An 18,510-nucleotide genomic window follows, 5' to 3' on the forward strand; every position below is an offset into this window, starting at 1 on the left:
TCAACAAACTTTTCTTTCATGTGTTGCAACCTTTAACCACACTGGACTGGAAACCTATGAGCACATTTGAACGATGGTCCCATGCATTAGACGAATAAGCTTACGTCTGGACGTCTAAGTACGTCTGGATGCACTGAAAAGTGTAGAGCGGAACCATATATCTAGTTTCTGTGATCCTACGTCAAGGAACAGTGTGACTCAAAACATTGAGCCAAGCTAATGCTAGTAAATAGCGCATGGTAGCACCACTTCCTTGACAAATATCGCACAAAAGCTCTTTTTTTAAACTAGTCGATACTAAACGTGAATACAAATAATTGATAGTTAACTAGTGCTAGCTAATTTCACCGAGGTATGGTTTGGCGGCTTATCAGGCACACGATTATGCCGCGCTATCTCGTTAGCTGCTGGACATAGCGGGCTTCAACTGGGGGTTTTCCTTTTACAGAAAACTGGACGTGATCTGGGTTTCAGTTGCCTGTTTATACTCAAAGCCTTCGAATTATTTCTAATAGTGGACTGGGAGATGGATAGTAGATAACGGTAGAACCTGGTTAGAATAGCTAGCTAGTGAAAACGCCTCGCTTCCTTAAAAGAAATGATCCTTTAATTAAATAATATGTCCAGGCAATTCTCATTAGATGTAAACCTCAGGTCAACCAGACAGACAGACACCATCCTCCATAAAAACGGAGAAAAAAACAGTCCTATAAGTGTAATTTTGGTTAGTTCAGGCAGCAGAGGAAACAAGCTACTCTTCAGGTATCCGTTCCTGCGGGTGTCTGCAAACACATCATCAGCTACAAGTAAGACTGTCTGAATTCATACTCGTGATAGAATGCAGATATTCCTTGCTCTGTTACTTAAGCATGATTAAATTAAATATGCTTTTTGATTCATATTTTAAACAGGATTACTTTTTTATTTATTTAAAATGCAATAAAATGCCCCAGACATTTAGACACCCTGCATGATCAGCAGTTAGCAGCACCCTCAGCAGGTCTCACTGTTCTGTACTGATGTTCTCAGTATTCAGGCCTTGTTTCCAAAATGCACCAGGTGTGTTTAGCTAGTTATTTGAATGCATCTGACACTACATTGTGTGGGGAGGACTAGGTTTGCAATTTCCTGTAAAACAAACTGTATTTTTCCATTGGAACTTTAGCTCGGGAACTTTGGAAGTGATCCAAAATGTAAACCTGCCATTGAATCTTAGAAATTTAGGGGAAATTATTGGAATTAATAGGAAATATTGGATAATTATAATAAAATAAAGGAACTATATCATACACTATCATTAATGTGCCATTTTTTTTTGTCAGCAGCAGACATGAAGGCATAACAATACAAATAAAGAAAAATATAACAATAATGATTACACCTTCATTTAATAGTTGCTGAAATGTTTCAGTGCTTTTACTGTCAATAAAAATATGAACCTCAGCTAAATATTACCTGACTGTAGGAAGTTCTTTGGTCCAAATGTGTGTTTTCAGTAGTGGTGAGTGTCAGGTTTCTAGAAATCATCTGGACATGTGATGTACATGTGATGGAGGAAAGGACAGTAAATGCAGGGGCTGTGTCTCAATAGCCCTGCAGTGTGTGACTTTGCTTTTCAACTGGTTTGGTATCATATCTAATTATTTTAGCCAAGATTATGCTTCAGTAGATTTTTAACAACTATATGCAAGTTTCTCACCTCTAGCTTCAAATATTCCCATTTTATTCCCATTAAGTCCCATTAAATCCCATGGTAAATTTCGCATCTTTGAAAATTTCCGGAATTTGGCAGCCCTTGCGAGGACACAGGAAAGTTTTTTCTGACAACTCTTTATTGAAAGTCATATTTCTGCTTGTGTTGCTGCACAGTGGAACAGTGCACCACAGCTTCAGAGTGTGCTACATCGTCTTTTTCAGTCAGTCAGGGGTTTTGACTTGTCGTTCTAACAGTCCTACGAGGAATTCTTTTTTAATTTTGTCTTGGTCTTCCAGACCTCAAGCTGACCTCCACCAGACCTCCACCTTTACTGTTACCTTTACCTTTACCAACTGACATTTTTTAATTACACTTTTAGTTTCTTCCTGATCTGTGGGCATCAGTTATGTTAATGATTACAGTGCTCGGCAGCTGTTTAGAGGAGCACATGGCTGCTGATTGTTGGAACAACGTTTTAAAAGTAAAAAAAAAAAAAAAATGTTCAAATTAAGATTCATTAATATGTTCTAATCTAGTGATTTATATTGTGTTTTGAAGCAAAACAGCGGAGTCCATATGTGCTGAGCACCGCAGGTGACGTCACAGATGACTCAGATGGAGACTCAAGGTATTGCTTTGGAAAGAGTGAAAAATACTCCTGGTTCGGCAGTACAGTGGTAGTAGTGTTGTGATGTGCTTTATGTTTTATCAGAGATGATACAACTGTAAAATGATACTGATTTTTTTTTTTAACCAAAATTGTTTTGTATTGTTTGTATTTTGTCCCAGATCAGAGGCAAATTGGCATTCACTTTTTTGCTGGTTCACCCTAATCCTAAACACGTAAACATCCCTGATCACAAAACAGTCATTGTAGTGTGGACAGAAGAGCGATATGACCATTTTAAAAGTCATGTAGTGTGTACATGGCATGAAGGGACATTGTTTTGTGTGGACTTTGTTGAGGGACAGCTGGTGGGAAATCTTAATTTTAACACTGAGGTACATCAGTGCCGATCTTATAGAGCCAGAGTTCAACAAAGTTTACTTCACACATTTTACATTTCAAAATTCTTCCTGTGTTTCATAGCATTCCTTCATTATAAATCAGAGTCTATTAAATAGGAATTTGCATTGTTAGTGGCTTCTCTTTCGTCCATTCCTTTGTACAGTTTAAAACTGTCAAATTACAGATTTGCTAAAGAAAATTTAGAATGAAATTGAATCTGAAAAAAGAATCTTTCCCTGAGTGGTTTCTTTAGTAGAATCAGCTATCTTAACTTAATACCTGCATTATAAATACTTTACTACCAAACATGCACAAAATGAACAAGTTTATCTCATGGTAATTTTTTCTTGTGTACTTGCATACAGAGCAAAACATGCTAGAGTTTAGGATAAACCCAGGAAAATAAATAATATTGAGTGAAAAACACTCAATACACAGACAGTTATTCCTCCTCTACCAAACTACTGCCATTAGCATATAGGACTGGTCCAATCCATGGGGGCTTGTCCTATCAACTTGCAGTACTTGAGACCTGTTGTGTTTGCATTTATGATATTTATCATCTCTGATGACTCCTAATCCAGAGTTTGTACAGGTGAATCAAATCTAATTTATTTGTGTAACTGGTGTCGTTACAAAGCAGATTTACACAGTCAGTAAAAAGACGAGAAATCAACAACATAAGAAGCTATAAAAACCTAAACCCCCCAGAGAGCAGCCAGAGACCACCGTGCAGGAGAACCTCCCTCAGAGCTGGAGGAAGAAACCTTGGGAGGAACCAAGACTCACAAGGGGACCCGACCCGTCCTCCACTATTTATAAATTATTGATAAAAGTTACCGAACCACCTATAGTGTTGTACTGCTTAGGTGTGCAACATATTCTTAATAAATCTATTATAATTGTGGTGTAGTATAACTTAATATAGTCATACAAGTGATGGTCAGAGTAACGCGAGTAATGATGGTTAATAGTGGCTGATAGTTAAGAGTCCATTTAGGTTTTAACATGGTCATTTGGCAGGTAGCAGTGGTAGGTGGGTGGCAGCTGGTCTGACACAGGTAGAGGGGACCCCAGCAGGTCGCGCTGGATGAGTGGACGGTCATTTACTGGGAGAAGGTAAAGAGACAGAGTTAGTTATGATTGGATTTAATGGAGGGCAGAGAATGTTGAGCAGTATCAGAGTGTGTCTGACGACTCTGGCAGGTCTGACTATAACAGTCTAATTAAAAGGAGAGAGCCAGAAGGTAACACAGACACGGGAGCTCCCTGAAAACGCCTGCATCTAACTGCTCCACCGTCCACAAACCTGAGTGATCGTGTGTAAGCAGCGAGACGACAGCTCCAGCATCTCAGTGTACTACAATTCCCTGTGTCCTCGAACCCCTGGACCTGCAACCTTTATCTAAGGGGAAACATTAATTACCAAAAGCTTAACTTAACATATAAGTTTTCAGCTTAGATTTAAAGATTGAGATTGTGTCTGAGTCCCCAACATTATCTGGAAGGTTATTCCAGAGTTGGGGGGCTTTATAAGAAAAGGCTCTTCCCCCTGCTGAGGTTTTTGAATTTTGGGAACGAGTAAGAGGCCAGCACCCTGAGATCTAAGTAGTCTTGATGGTTCATAATCAGTAATAAGATCCCGCAGGTATTCAGGAGCGAGACCATGTAGGGCCTTATATGTTAATAGAGGTTTGAGCCTTATAATAAGGTAATAAAAGTGTGTACTAGCTTTTCTGCGTCCTGTAGAGATAAGGAGTTTCTTAGTTTGGAGATGTTCCTAAGCTGCATAAAGGCTGTTCTACTAATATTAGCTATATGTTGCTCAAATGATAAATCTGAGTCGAATATGACGCCAAGATTTTTAGCTGCTAGACCAGGAATAATGGAAGCATCAGCCAAGTCTAACATTAAGTCTGATAGTTTATTTCTAGTGTCTTTTGGACCTAAAAGGAGAACCTGGGTTTTGTCACTGTTGAGGAGAAGGAAGTTATGTGACATCCAGAGTTTTATATCCTTTACACAGTCCTCCATTTTCTGTAATCTAACTTTATAGTCCGGTTTGGCTTTAACGCCATGTCTGCTTATAACTGAGCCCAGTGCTAACATGTATAATGTAAATAATAGCGGTCCTAAAATTGAGCCTTGCGGAACTCCATATCTTACTTTTATGTAATTTGTAATCTTTACAAACTCATAGCGTTAAATATGATTTGAACCACGATAGAGTTCCTGTGATTCCAACCTTTCTAGGACGGACAGCGGGTTAGGCAGGTGGTCGTAAAGTTTTGTATATGGTAATTATAATACATATATTAGAAGTTGATTGGCAAAGCGAAAATTTATAATTTTTCCTAAAAATATATAGTAAATTAAGTAAATGGACCTAGTGAAACAAGAACAGAAAAGTCTGTTTCTTCATGTTAACTCCCCTCACTCTTCAGTGATTTTGCTCTTTTCATTTTATTTTTAACTTTCTTATTTTGTGCATTCTGTCAACCTGCTGCATTTTTCTTTTTTGTTTCCTTTATTTCTTTGTTTATTGCTATATTCCCATTTCAGAGAACAAACTCCACTAACTGATGAACAGTTGGTAGCAGGGTAAGAAAAAATCCTTCTGAAACACCTCTCCTTTTTTCTAGTACACCCTGTTTTTCTTTTCCTTTCCGGTCCCTTTTCTTACTCAGATGCACAAGTCGTTGCATATGTCTTGTTTTCAAGACATATCCTGCCCAATTCTAATTCCAGAAATCATGATGTATAGTGTAAGTTTCCATTAAGAATAATTGTACAAATTTTATTGTAATTTGAGGTGAGAAAGAAAAAAATTGTTGTGAAAATGGAATATTCCAGTAATCAAGATGTTTTATGGGAAATCAACACTCACAAAACGCAACTTACCCAGTACTCAACAACATCTCACAATCTTTGGTTCCTTTTAATTTCTCGTGCTGCAACAATCTCACCACTGAGCCAGACTACAGGTCTGAATGAGTCCACTGTCCTTTTTTGCACCATCGGGCCTTTCTTTGGGTTTGACTCACCTCTTAATTAATTAATGCCTTAAATTGAGTGGATGGTCTAGTCTAGGGCATGAGCAGAGCAAGCATGAGTCTGTCACCTACATCTGAAAATTGCTTCTCTCTGAGACTGTCCTCTGCCAAGCACTTCTTTGAGTTCCTCTCGTTCTGAGGTCAGTTAATCAGTCAGGCATAGCTGAAATCATTTGCCTTTTTCCCGCCCATCCTCTGTTCATTCCCTATAAGGAGTCTGACTGCAGAAACCCTAGTGTTCATTAGCTTTAGCTCTCGTAAGCCAATCAGAATCCGCTAATTGACTGGGAAGGTAATTAAAGGTTCTCTCCTGTGTTGGGTGGTTTACTGTTCTCTCATTGCTTGATTCCTTTATTCCCTCCTTAAAGATTCTCTGATATTATTCTTGCCACCATCCTCGCCACCAAGTCGGACATGTGCGGCAAAAAGTTTGAACTGAAGATTGACAATGTTCGCTTCGTTGGCCATCCTACTCTTCTGCAGCCCCCCCACACTATTCAGGTGAGAGACTGAAGATAGAGTGGCCAGTGTAATGGGTAATAAAGGCTCTAAAGAGGCTATAAGAGCAGTGGCAGACTAGACTAGAAGAACTTTCAGCTTGGAGCTCCACCTACTGGTTGAGAGAATATTGATTGGTGGTCAGCCACTAAAAGTGATTAATGTGAAATAAATATTGTTGCATAGAGATTACTGATCTTTGCTGCTTTTTGCAAATGATAAACTATATGAATTTATATTAATAATATACTTATGATAAACATTTATAATTGCCTCACTACTTATTTTTTCACTTTCTCTTCTTTGAGGATTTTTTTTGAAAATAAAAGTAATTTATGTAATTGATTTTCCCACTTTTCTAAAATTCATTTTGCAGATAACCACAATTAATTTGAACCAAAAAATATTTTGCTTTTTTTTTTTATAATTCTATCCTAGTACTCTTGTGAAAGTAATGCCCCCTAGTGATGCAGTTCTTACCCTTTGACTTTGTGGGTAGTTTGCAACATCTGGTCGTTCAGAGTAGAGGGAAGATGCAACCTGTAGATAGTTTGGTGTTTTACAAGCGAATTGAACCAAGCACTTCTTTATATAAAACATGATTCTCCCAGTATACATGGTCAAATCCTGTGAAAGTCTTTGTCCCTTCTAATTTATTTTTGAATATTTGATTTGTTTCAGATCTTGAAAGAAAACAACCCAAATATTTTCATTTACTGAGAGGGAAATTAAACAATTCGTTGCCCATTTAGTTTGTTTTTGTTGGCAATTGGGATAAATTAAACTATACGCATCCAGGCTTGATGAGGTTCTGTCATGTTAAATTTAAATATCCTTTATTTAAGCTAAAATGTCTTAACACTGCGATTCAAGGAACTTAGGGAACAATTTACTATATATAAAAATATTTTAAGACTTTAAGACTCTGGGTTATATTGGTTTAAATATAAATAACTTGTTAGCTGCTAAAGATATCACAAATAGTTAATATGTTTTTATTGGACAGTTATTTTTAGTTTTGCATGGATGACATATCTTCTCTAAATTAAATTGTCACACAACTTTTTGGTTCTCTTTTTCTTATTACACATTTTTTGAGAATATGAAACCCTCACAAATGCATATGTAAATTTAGAGATTGAAATTCTTCTTCAGAGCAACTTACAAAAGTGCTTTACTATTTACCCAAGACAAACCTCTGCTAGTTTAAATAGACTAATAATTCAAAGATACCTCTAAGTTTAGACTCTACTAAACACAAGTCAGTAAGGTGACCACTCTGCTATTCGCCCAAGTACTCTCGGAAGAGGAAGGTCTTCAGTCTGGGTTTGAGGACAGCGAGCGTTGGACTCTGCTGTTCGGACACCCAGGGGAAGTTCGTTCCACCACTTCGGTTGAGGACAGTAAAAAGTCTGGACGCTCGTCTTCCGTGGATCTTAACGATGGAACGATAACAGATCATCCATGACTATACCAAGGCTTCAAGCTTCTGTAGAAGGAGTGACCAGTGATTTCTCAAAGGAGATGGCAAGATCGTTTTTAGGTCCAGCAGTTCCCGGGATGTACAGCAGCTCTTTCTTGATGGGGTTAAGTTTGAGGTGGGGAGCCACTGATAATCTCCCTCGATCTGGGGCCCCACACAAGATCTCCTCCTGTGGGGTCAAAATGATCATGAGAACGGTGAACAGAAATCCCAGACCTACACGGAGGGACCTGATGAATGACCTGCAGAGAGCTAGGACCAAGGTAACAAAGGCTACCATCAGTAACACACTACGCCAAGAAGGGCTCAGATTCTGCAGTGCCAGGCGTGTCCCCCTGCTTAAGCCAGTACAGGTCCAGGCCCGTCTGAAGTTTTCCAGAGAGTATATGGATGATCCAGAAGAGGATTGGGAGAATATCATGTGGTCAGATGAAACCAGAACAGAACTTTTTGGTAAAAACTCAACTCGTTGTGTTTGGAGGAAGAAGAATGCTGAGCTGCATCACAAGAACACCATACCTACTGTGAAGCATGGGGGTGGAAGCATCATGCTTTAGGGCTGTTTTTCTGCAAAGGGGACAGGACGACTGGTCCGTGTTTAGGGAAGAATATCATGTATAGTGAGATTTTAAGCCTGAACCTCCTTCCATCAGTAAGAGCACTGAAGAACGTGGCTGGGTCTTCCAGCATGACAATGATCCCAAGCACACTGCTGGGGCAACGAAGGAGTGGCTCTGTAAAAAGCATTTCATAGTCCAGGAGTGGCCTAGCCAGTCTCCAGACCTCAACCCCATAGAACATTAGTGGAGTGAGTTGAAAGTCTGTGTTGGCCAGCGACAGCCCCAAAACATCTCTGATCTAGAGGAGATCTGCATGGAGGAATGGGCCAAAATACCAGCTACAGTCTGTGCAAACTTGGTGAAGACTTACAGGAAACGTCTGACCTCTGTCATTGCCAACAAAGGTTATATACAAAGTATTAAGTTAAACTTTTGTTGTTGACCAAATACTTATTTTTCCACCATAATTTACAAATACATTCTTTAAAAAAATCCTACAGTGTGATTTCCTGGATTTGATTTCTCATTTTGTCTCTCTCTCTTTCATATATATATATATATATATATATATATATATATATGTGTGTGTGTGTGTGAGTGTATATATAGATTGAGAGAATATGAAAACATTTGAAATTGAAAGTTTGTGGAAAGCTTAGTGAATTCATAACATGTTTCATAGGTCTCCAAGGCGGATCCTTCACCCAAAAGAGAAATGCCTACCATGATTCTGTTCAGCGTTGTATTTGCTTTAAGGGTGAGACCAGTTTTTCAATAACGTGTTGCATTCCTTTGCCTTTTGTGAACTGCAGTTTTGTAGAGCATTCGTATATAATGTGATCTAATTCTCAGGTTTGCCTTTAGGGAAGAAATTACAGTGCTATGCAGATTTGGACATCTGAGCAAAAGTAAATTATTTATCAAAGCAGTAGGAGTTTATTTGCTCAGAACTCATATTAGAATTCCGAGAACACTATATTAAAAACAGATAATATTGTTATTGTAACATTGTTATTTTTATTAATGTGGCTTAACCAACTCTTTGGGGAAGGCCAGAATTCCTTGGTTCCCTACCACATCTAGTTTATCAGTCCATTAAAGTAAATCAGGGGAGCTGCTGGTGAAACTGAACAAATCCGTACAGTGTTTGAAGTTCACTGAGAAAATCAGCACCCAAACCTGTGTTCTTCTAACCAAAATAAATGAAATAATTTTACTGAAAATGACAAAATCTGAATTCACAATTACACTTTACTGTATTTTTTTACTGTAAGTCTTACAGACATAGGCACATGCTTCTGTAAAAAATATTTATAGTTTGTGTGACACACACACATTATATACACAGTCTATGGAAAGGTTTTGGGGCCCCTGGTAAAATTATTATGTTTTGCTGATAACATATCATATACTCTGCAGAGACACGCTGTTGCATAATTTCTAAATACATACTGCAAAAATAAAAAATACAGTAAATGTGTTGCGTTATTTAGGTTTGTTTCAGGGGCACACAAACATGACTCTGCATATGTGCCACACTTCTTAGCAATCCTTAAAAGTATTATTTCCAATTTTATACTTGAACAGGGGTTTGTAATAATATAATTGTGTTATTTCATAACATGTAATGATCCCTGGCCGTGTCACTTGCTTCAATATATATTTTTTATAAGCATATTACAGAATTACCACTAGCTTATTAAAATGAAATGAGTCAGAGTATGTCTACTCTTTTCTAAACAAATGTTAAAAGTTTGTCAAATTAGCATCTCCAAAGCTGTTTGTGTGAGTGTTAACACCAAGGTTTATCCGTGTATCATGTAATATTGTAATAATTTCACAATAATTCCCAGAAATATAGCAAAACATATGTATGAGGTATAACAAATGATCATCCGGAAATAAATATGGTATTGCATTATTGTTAAAAATGATAATTCATTAACGAGAAAGACAGGCAAGTTATTACATTATTGGGTTTTATTCGTTTTTGGAACCATTACAATAATGTATGGTACAATTGGTTCTTGAGTTTTAAATATGTCATAATCTAAACAGCTTCCTATTTAATGTCAGTTTCTTAAAAAGAACAAAGAAAATAAGCTCATTTATTAGTGAGCATTTTTGAAAGTTTAAACGTTTTGAAGTTAAATGTGATCATACAAAGCAGGTCTGCAAGGCAAAACATTAGAACATATTAAATAAAGTAGAATAATGTCTGTTTTAATAGTTTGATAAATCCTGTAGTTAGGTTTGCCTCATAGGATAAAGCTAATCAGCTGTTTGTAAAGTTCGCTGAGCCACTTCCCAGAAAGGGAGTGGGCTCTGATAAGCCCCTAGCATGCTGTCTATCAGACAGGCAGAGTAGTGGGCAGAGCTAAGATGTCTGCTTAGTCAGGTTGACCCACCCTCACCCTCGCCCCCGGGCCACCGTGACTCAGCAGAACAAAGTGCTTAGTCAGCTCCCTCAGCTGTGCAAAGCGCACAGTCATGCCTGTATCAGGGGCCTGTATGCCCCCCTCCCTAACACCTCCAGCTCCCCTGCACCTCCCTGAGGCACCATGCCCACCCTGACTCTGCAAAAGTACCCCATATTTAGCCAAATAATTTCTTCCAACAGGGGTGCTTTAATCATGTATTTATGCATTTAGGATGAATGTAAGAGGGTTCCCAGTCTTTTTCCAGGATTTTCAAGGACATACATGACAGCATGCTACAATGAGTGCATTTAAGCCTCCCAATTTAAACACCTTACACATGCCGTAATACTGGCTGTATTATTCAGTACCTAGTATTATATGTACAACTTTTTCCAAATGTGAGGCTTATTGGTTTCAAAGATGGACTGTGTAGTGTTATTTTTGTAGAGAGATACAGATACTTCTGTATTTAGTAGTATGTAAGCATAGAGGGACCTAGTTTAGGGAATTTTCTGAGTAAACACCTTGCGTATGCCTTCAGAGTTCAACAGTGGCATTACAGAGAGTAAGTCAAGTTATCTGTTTGTAACATTAAACACTGTAAGATAGGATGTCAAGGTATCTGTCCTTTAGAAAACAGGGTAAACATCCATTAATAGGGCATTAGCAGCTAAAATATGCACGCTCAACTTTTCCAGGATGTCACTTAAATTATTTTAAGAAGTTTCCAATGACTGGAAAATAGTCTCCAAAGTTTCCAAAATTCTCCAGTATGCATGGAAACCCTGAATGTAGTCATCAGCTGTGGTTGTGTACATAAATAAATGAATGAATAAAGTTATATATTGCATACATATTTGACTGTTTTAGCACTTAAACATTCAATTGAATAAATGTATTAAACTAATACATATGTGAGCTGATTAAAGCGATTAACAGAATAACCATCTATTAATTAGTGGACCATTTGATTGGGTGTCTCTTGTTTGTGTATATTACTAATGCCACATTATAACAGATCTGTAATTATCATATTTTGCTTAATTATAACTATATTACTTTAATCTATCATCACCATATACGAATGCACTACAGTTATCTTAGCAAGTAGCTTTTAGACTGTTGAAAAAAGGAGTATTAACTAATTTCTAACTTACCTTTACTTGTTGTAAGTAAGTTAATCTACTCATGATGTTGTCTTAATATCATTTTGCTTGTTTTGTGCTGCATTTCTTGACAAAAGCTACATTATTTATTACTTCCGGAACTAAATTCCTTATTATTCAATAAGGTATTAATAAATCCTAAAATACTAATATTATAAATATTATTAATACTTTTATTTAGACTACATTTAAAAGGATTTCATTTGCTAAGATTACAGCAGCCTTTTCAAGCTGATTTTTTTTCATCAAATCTTTGTTCTGTTTTTTCAGTCCTGCACAAGCATATCTGCAGCATAATATATACCATCATATTTGTTTACAGCGCAGTAAACAATTAGCAGATATTTGTGGAATTAAATATGGACACAAACACACTCTCCCCACGTAGGCAAATGCAGACTCCTCAGTGATCAGCTGCATGCATAACCTATCCCGGCGGATCGCCATAGCCCTGCAGCACGAGGAGCGCCGCTGCCAGTATCTCACCAGAGAAGCCAAGCTTATGCTGGCCATGCAAGATGAGGTCACTACCCTGACAGAGAGTAAGTTCTTCCCGCAAACACAATCTGCCAGGTCAGACGCACTCTGTGTCCTTATCCATCGCTCACTCTCCTGTTAAAGCTGTTTATTTATCCAGTGTGGAAGTTTTCTAGTGTAGCTGAACATCTATGTTGTAGACATTTTAGAGAGATACTCCAAAAACAAAATATATTTAAAAAAAGGTTTAGATATTTTTATTTACAAATGCATGTGAATAATTACACACACAGACATTTTAACAAAGTGTAAACCATTTCACAAAGGTGTGGTTATAATTACAGCGGATGGCACTCCTCAATCACCCTTTCGACACATACTGCCCAAATGCAAACTGGCAAGAGACCTAAAGGAAGCCTATGATAGGTGAGTGTTCTTCCAGAGCCTTCGAGATGCCCCTCTTCCTAGAATTTGTGAGTTTGTGTAATTTGAGTACGTGTGTAGATTTAAGTACATTTGTGAGCTGGACAGTTGTATATGGACATATATATATATATATATATATATATATATATATATATATATATATATATATATATATATATATAATTTTTTTTGTGTGACTTTAATCATGTGAGAGTGCTTCATCTGCAGTCTCTGCACGACTGGAGTGGTGCGACTTCACATTAACAACTGGCTGGAGGTCAGCTTCTGCCTGCCCCACAAGATCCACCGCGTGGGAGGAAACCACATCCCTCCAGAGGCCCTGGAGCGCAGCCTCAAGGCCATTCGGTGAGAGAATTTCTCTATGCTCTGCAGAGGCAGGCTGTTCAGATGGCTCCTCTTGTGGTCAGAGTCTGTATCTGCTCTCAGTGATGGTGGTTGTCAAGTCTTCTAAAGCACAGTTTCAAATTCTTCATTTCTGACTCCTCCGATTCAATACAGAGAATCATGTCTGTAGAAATGTGAATTTGAATGTTATTTTTCATTTTTAGACAAGCAAAATAACAACAAATTAAAGACTGTTAGCGTCGACTTCGGTTCCTTTGGTTCCCAAAGCAATTAGACATCAAACAAAAAGTCACAGCAGATTGGGGAGATTTCATAAAGTATGTTCGGCGACAGCTGTGCTAATATTCAGAAGACTTCGTGAAACTCTGGCTCTTCTGGCTCGTGAGTTTTGTGTGTCTTATTTTAAAGCAGTTTGTTAACAGAGGCCTTGTTCTACCATAGTTGCTTTTACAGCCAGTCAGGGTGAGCTCACTGACAACACGTCCTCACACGTTAAGAAAGCAGCAAAAACACTGAGCATTACTACAGAAGATAATTGCGTGTGCTTATATATATGAATGAAGATACTTTAGAAATATACTTTTACACTCTTCTGTTACATCACAGCCAGTCCACGTTTACTGTTACTTATCCCAGTCCTGTTCAGTTTCTGTTAATCGTAAATTCTAACATTATTCTCCTTGTATGAATTAGGACAGCACTCACTACTCTGTATTCAGTTTCTGCATCAAAGCCTTATAAAATGGTATTGCCGTGATCTTGCCTGCGTCTCTTTGAAACCGTTTCGTATGATCATGTGTAGCGTGTAAATGTGGCTGTTGTCCCTGCAGGCCGTACCATGCCCTACTGCTGCTGGACAGTGAAAAGGCCCAGCTGGCTCAGCTCCCTCTCGACTGCTCTCCTGCTCTGGTCCGACTCATCAAAGTCTGTTCGGCCATGAAGAACCTGCAGCAGCTGGCGCAGGATGCCGACCTGGCCCTCCTGCAGGTGACTGGGTACATTACTGCAAGACCCTTAGCCCCTACCTGGTTCATCCCAGGCTCCGTCCAGATGGGCTGAATCGAGAAGTTTGGAAACTGGAAGCCTGTAGTTCTTCTTAGTACCCCATAATTTAAATGAAATTTAATATTTTTTAATTTTTTTTTAATTTTAATATTTGTTTTAATTGTGGATTTTTAGTTAATATGATTTTTTACATTGTAAATCACTGAATGAGACTTATTTAGAAAACCCCACATCCTGAAAACCCCACATCCTGAAACTGTAATGATCAGTCTCATAGTGCATTTACAAAGCTCCTGATTATTTCACTTAATATGGATTATAATTTTTAACATTACTTCTTATGTCAATTACTTACAAAAAAGGACAAAAAGTACGTTTTACATTTTCGGAGTTACTGAGGCTCGTAATGCCTTTACAGTGATCAGTCTCATACTGCCACCTAGTGGTAAAGGTAAAGGTAAAGGTGCACGTTTTTGTCACTGTACAGTGTACAGTGGTCCGGGCGTTTTTGAAGTAACAATACTAATTTCCTTTCAAGCAGTGTTCCTGGAAGAATTTTCCTGTCCAGAAGCGTATTTGTGGTATAGAATAGAATATTTCATGACTTTTAAAGCTTTCAATCTGTCCATTCCCCACAGGTGTTTCAGATAGCAGCTCACTTGGTGTACTGGGGCAAAGCCATCATTGTGTACCCGCTGTGTGAGAACAATGTCTACATGCTGTCGCCACATGCCAACATCTGTCTGTGAGTGCCTAACAATACCTCTGCAAACTTCTGAAATCCCTTCCTGTGCTATTTTTCATTCAGAAAATATTTTGCTCTGTGTGCTGCATCTTTTTTGCTCATCCCCTTCGTGTTACAAGGTAGATTAATAATTGCAACAAAATGTAAAATTAAGTAGCAATCTTGACCGTGTTTACACATAACATTTAAAAAATAGAAAATTTTACTACTGAACTAAGAGTGCAAAAATATCAATTAAAGAATATGTAGCTGCTAAGTGGAATATGAATCTAAAATTGTAGGTATTGCACCAGTGGCCTTTATTACCCACATTCCTGGTTTACATGATAATATATAAATCGTGTCAGTCTAACAATATATTATGAGCCGTAATTCCACAAGCACACAAAGTTTATAGAAAATGGGCAATGTTTTCATTACCTAGGTATCTGTACATTAAGTTTCATGTCTTCTCCAAGGTACTCTCCACTGGCCCAGCAGTTTGCCCAACAGTTTCCTGGTCACGACCTGCCATCCATGTTAGCCAAGTTCTCTCTGCCTGTGTCTCTGTCTGAGTTCCGAAACCCACTGGACGCTCCTGTACATGAGGTGAGTGCTATACAAGAGTGAGGGATGACTAGGGTTGCCATATTCCAGGAAAGTTGGCCATTGGAATTACTGGGAATAAAATGGGAATATTTGAAGCTAGAGGTGAGAAACTTGCATATAGTTGTTAAAAATCTACTGAAGCATAATCTTGGCTAAAATAATAGATATGATACCAAACCAGTTGAAAAGCAAAGCTGGCCCTAAATCCCAGACACATGGCCCAGGGCTATTGAGACAGCCCCTGCATTTACTGTCCTTTCCTCCATCACATGTCCAGATGATTTCTTGCAGTCATGCAGATTCCTCCTGTACAAAATCCGGAGAATTCCACCCGCCCAGGTGCTCGTTCAGTCTCTCTTCACTTCCAGACTTGACCACTGCAGCTCTCTTCTGGCTGGTCAGGCCCCTGCAACTGATCCAGAACACAGAGAACGGGTCGTCTTCAACGTTTCTAAGTTCAGCTATGTTCAGCTCCTCCTCTGCTGCGTTCTCTCTTTACTGGCTTCCTGTAGCTGCTGCCCAGGTCATCAGATTCAGACCCTGACTCTGGTCTACAAAGCCGAGACTGGACCAGCCAGCCCCTCCGTACTTGATGGCAATGGTCAAAAGCCGATCTGCACCAAGAGCCCTTCCAGCTTCAAGTACGGCTCGGCTCGACCCGCCATCCTTTAAGATCCACGGAAGACGAGCGTCCAGACTTTTTACTGTCCTGCACCGAAGTGGTGGAACGAACTTCCCCTGGGTGTCCGAACAGCAGAGTCCAACGCTCGCTGTCCTCAAACCCAGACTGAAGACCCTCCTCTTCTGAGAGGACTTGGGTGAAGAGTAGAGTATTATGGTCTCCATATTGACTTGTGTTTAGTAGAGTCTAAGATTAGAGGAGCTTTGAATTTTAGTCTATTTAAACTAGCAGAGGTTTTTCTTGGGTAAATAGTAAAGCACTTTTGTAAGTCACTCTGGAGAAGAGCGTCTGCTAAATACCCTAAATGTAAATGTAAATTTCTAGAAACCTGACACTCACCACTACTGAAAGCAAAGGGATTTGGACCAAAGGACTAAAGCCAGGTAATATTTTGCTGAGGTTCATATTTTTATTTAAGCAACTATTAAATTACGGTGTAATCTCACAGTCGCTCTGGTAAATCAGAAAAGATTTCACGTAGGATTAGTTTACCAAGGCTAGAAGATCTTTAGATTAGTTTTTTTTTTATTGTTCAATGAAAGAATTAAGCATTTATACAGTTCTGTTTGCAGCTATGTGTCAGTTATTAATTGTACTGTTATGCCTTCATGTTCTGTCTACTGTTACAGTAGATGATGGTGTTTTAACCACCCTGTTGGTCTGCCACAGTTTGATTTAGCTGACGGAGCCCAGGTAGTTTTGGAGGGAGCGGCTGATCGAGAAAAGAGATGGTGAAAGATAGTGTTGGCTGGTATTAGCCTTTAGCCTAGCATGGATTCCTGTTTGCTCCCTCTCACCTTTGCTCAAGTTTGAGCTCCTCATCTGCAGACACTGGCACAGGAATGTAACTGTAACAGTTTGGGGGTTTTGGAATCGGCCTGTTTTCCAGCTCTGTTCTGGTTCTGCTGGAGGTTCTTCTAAAGGAGGAGCAGCAGAGTTTGAGCTTCACGGTTTCTCACTTCCATCTCCTGACCTCTCACTATTCCACCATCTCCAGATACACACTGTTTAACACTCTAGGGCTCTCTCTGTGTGCACCTCTTGGGACAGGCTCAGCTGATCCAGATGGTGGTGTGGGTGCTGCAGCGGCGGTTGCTGATCCAGTTGCACACCTATGTGTGTCTGTTGGTGCCACCCAGCCAGGAGCAGCCAGGTCCACCGGATGATGAGACCCTATTGGCAGGCCGCATGACCGGCCGCAGCCTGAGCACCCCTAGCGCCCTCAGCTTTGGCTCTCCAAGTACGTCCCCTTACTGCCAATGCTTGTGGTGATGCTCTGACCCTCTAGCCAAGTCTAATCGGCCTAATTCACACTTTGCCTCTAGCCAGCAGTGATGACATGACACTGACCAGCCCCAGCATGGACAACTCCAGTGCAGAGCTAATGCCAGGAGGAGACTCTCCACTCAACAAGAGGATGACTGAGACGCTGTTGGCCAGCCTGACTGAGCATGAGCAGCAGGCCATCCTCAGCGTGCCAGCCTCGCAGAACCCTGAAGATCTCCGCATGTTTGCCAGGTACCAGACACAAGTCTTTACCAACTTGCTTTTTGACTTTGTGGTTTCTTTAGAGCTGTTATTTTAACAGAATTGCTTGTTAGACTGGTGTTTGTTTCTTTCTGTATTTAAAACAAGGATGTAACAGTGCACAAAATGATGGACCGTATGCATGCAGAATAATGGACATACTAATAATTCTGATTAACAGTGAAGGGTATCAGTATCAGTCTGTAAGGCTGGTTTTGGGAATGAGTGTAATGGCATTTATTAAGAAACACCAGCGTTTTCCAAAGCCTATACAGTGTTGTTTAGTCCAGCTTACATGTTCTATCATTGCGTTGTAGATGTAGATGTGCAAACTGCGACATGTTGGGGCCGGTAAGTTCTGTACAGAAACTGATCCCCAATGATCTTCAGTCATTATGTCTACTTAAAGAATTCCTTTTGTTTTGTTTAAAATATTCCACAGGTTGCTGCACTACTTTAGAGGTCATCACCACCTTGAGGAAATCATGTACAACGAGAATATGCGGCGCTCCCAGCTTAAGACTCTCTTTGACAAGTTCCGTAGTGTTTTAGTGGTAACCAACCATGAGGACCCCATCATCTCTCTCTTCCAGTCCCCACCAGAGTAACAAGAGTGAGACACACCATATCTGCACAACACTGGAGCTAGGGATAATACTGCCAGGATGCACAGTGCACAGCATTACTAATCATCTCAGTGCTTTAAAAATAGTCTTATATATATAATGTATGTATATGTCTGCAAGACTAGGGTAACTATATGAGGGTCAATGGCCAATAAATTGTACATACATTCTTTCAATGGATGC

General features: G+C 39.3%; 1 protein-coding gene across 3 annotated transcripts; it reads left to right on the forward strand.

Annotated features, from left to right (window-relative positions):
* The first annotated feature begins 205 nt into the window (after positions 1-205).
* nprl3 (NPR3-like, GATOR1 complex subunit) lies at positions 206-18,507 on the forward strand. Of its 3 annotated transcripts, XM_072676583.1 has the most exons (14): positions 206-806; positions 2,255-2,324; positions 5,268-5,306; positions 6,127-6,259; positions 8,982-9,056; positions 12,274-12,427; positions 12,707-12,788; positions 13,017-13,154; positions 13,985-14,141; positions 14,798-14,904; positions 15,363-15,492; positions 17,225-17,414; positions 17,500-17,692; positions 18,144-18,507. In XM_072676583.1, the coding sequence occupies exons 1-14, from the start codon at positions 620-622 to the stop codon at positions 18,307-18,309; spliced, it is 1,821 nt and encodes a 606-aa protein (XP_072532684.1). In that variant the 5' UTR covers positions 206-619; the 3' UTR covers positions 18,310-18,507. The 3 variants fall into 3 exon arrangements, with proteins under 3 accessions (XP_072532684.1, XP_072532685.1, XP_072532686.1); XM_072676584.1 differs by lacking the exon at positions 5,268-5,306; XM_072676585.1 differs by lacking the exons at positions 206-806; positions 2,255-2,324; positions 5,268-5,306; positions 6,127-6,259 and adding an exon at positions 6,657-8,703.
* Positions 18,508-18,510: the final 3 nt, after the last annotated feature.

This window comes from Salminus brasiliensis, chromosome 3 (genome assembly GCF_030463535.1).
Source record: "Salminus brasiliensis chromosome 3, fSalBra1.hap2, whole genome shotgun sequence".
Lineage (NCBI taxonomy): Eukaryota > Metazoa > Chordata > Actinopteri > Characiformes > Bryconidae > Salminus > Salminus brasiliensis.

Excerpts from the sequence above, each read along its gene's own strand:
- nprl3 (XM_072676583.1), top strand. The coding sequence starts at position 620 with ATGTCCAGGCAATTCTCATTAGATGTAAACCTCAGGTCAACCAGACAG. Across the intron at positions 14,905-15,362 it reads CCACATGCCAACATCTGTCT|GTACTCTCCACTGGCCCAGC; the intron begins GTGAGTGCCTAA and ends GTCTTCTCCAAG. Across the intron at positions 17,693-18,143 it reads GATCTCCGCATGTTTGCCAG|GTTGCTGCACTACTTTAGAG; the intron begins GTACCAGACACA and ends AATATTCCACAG.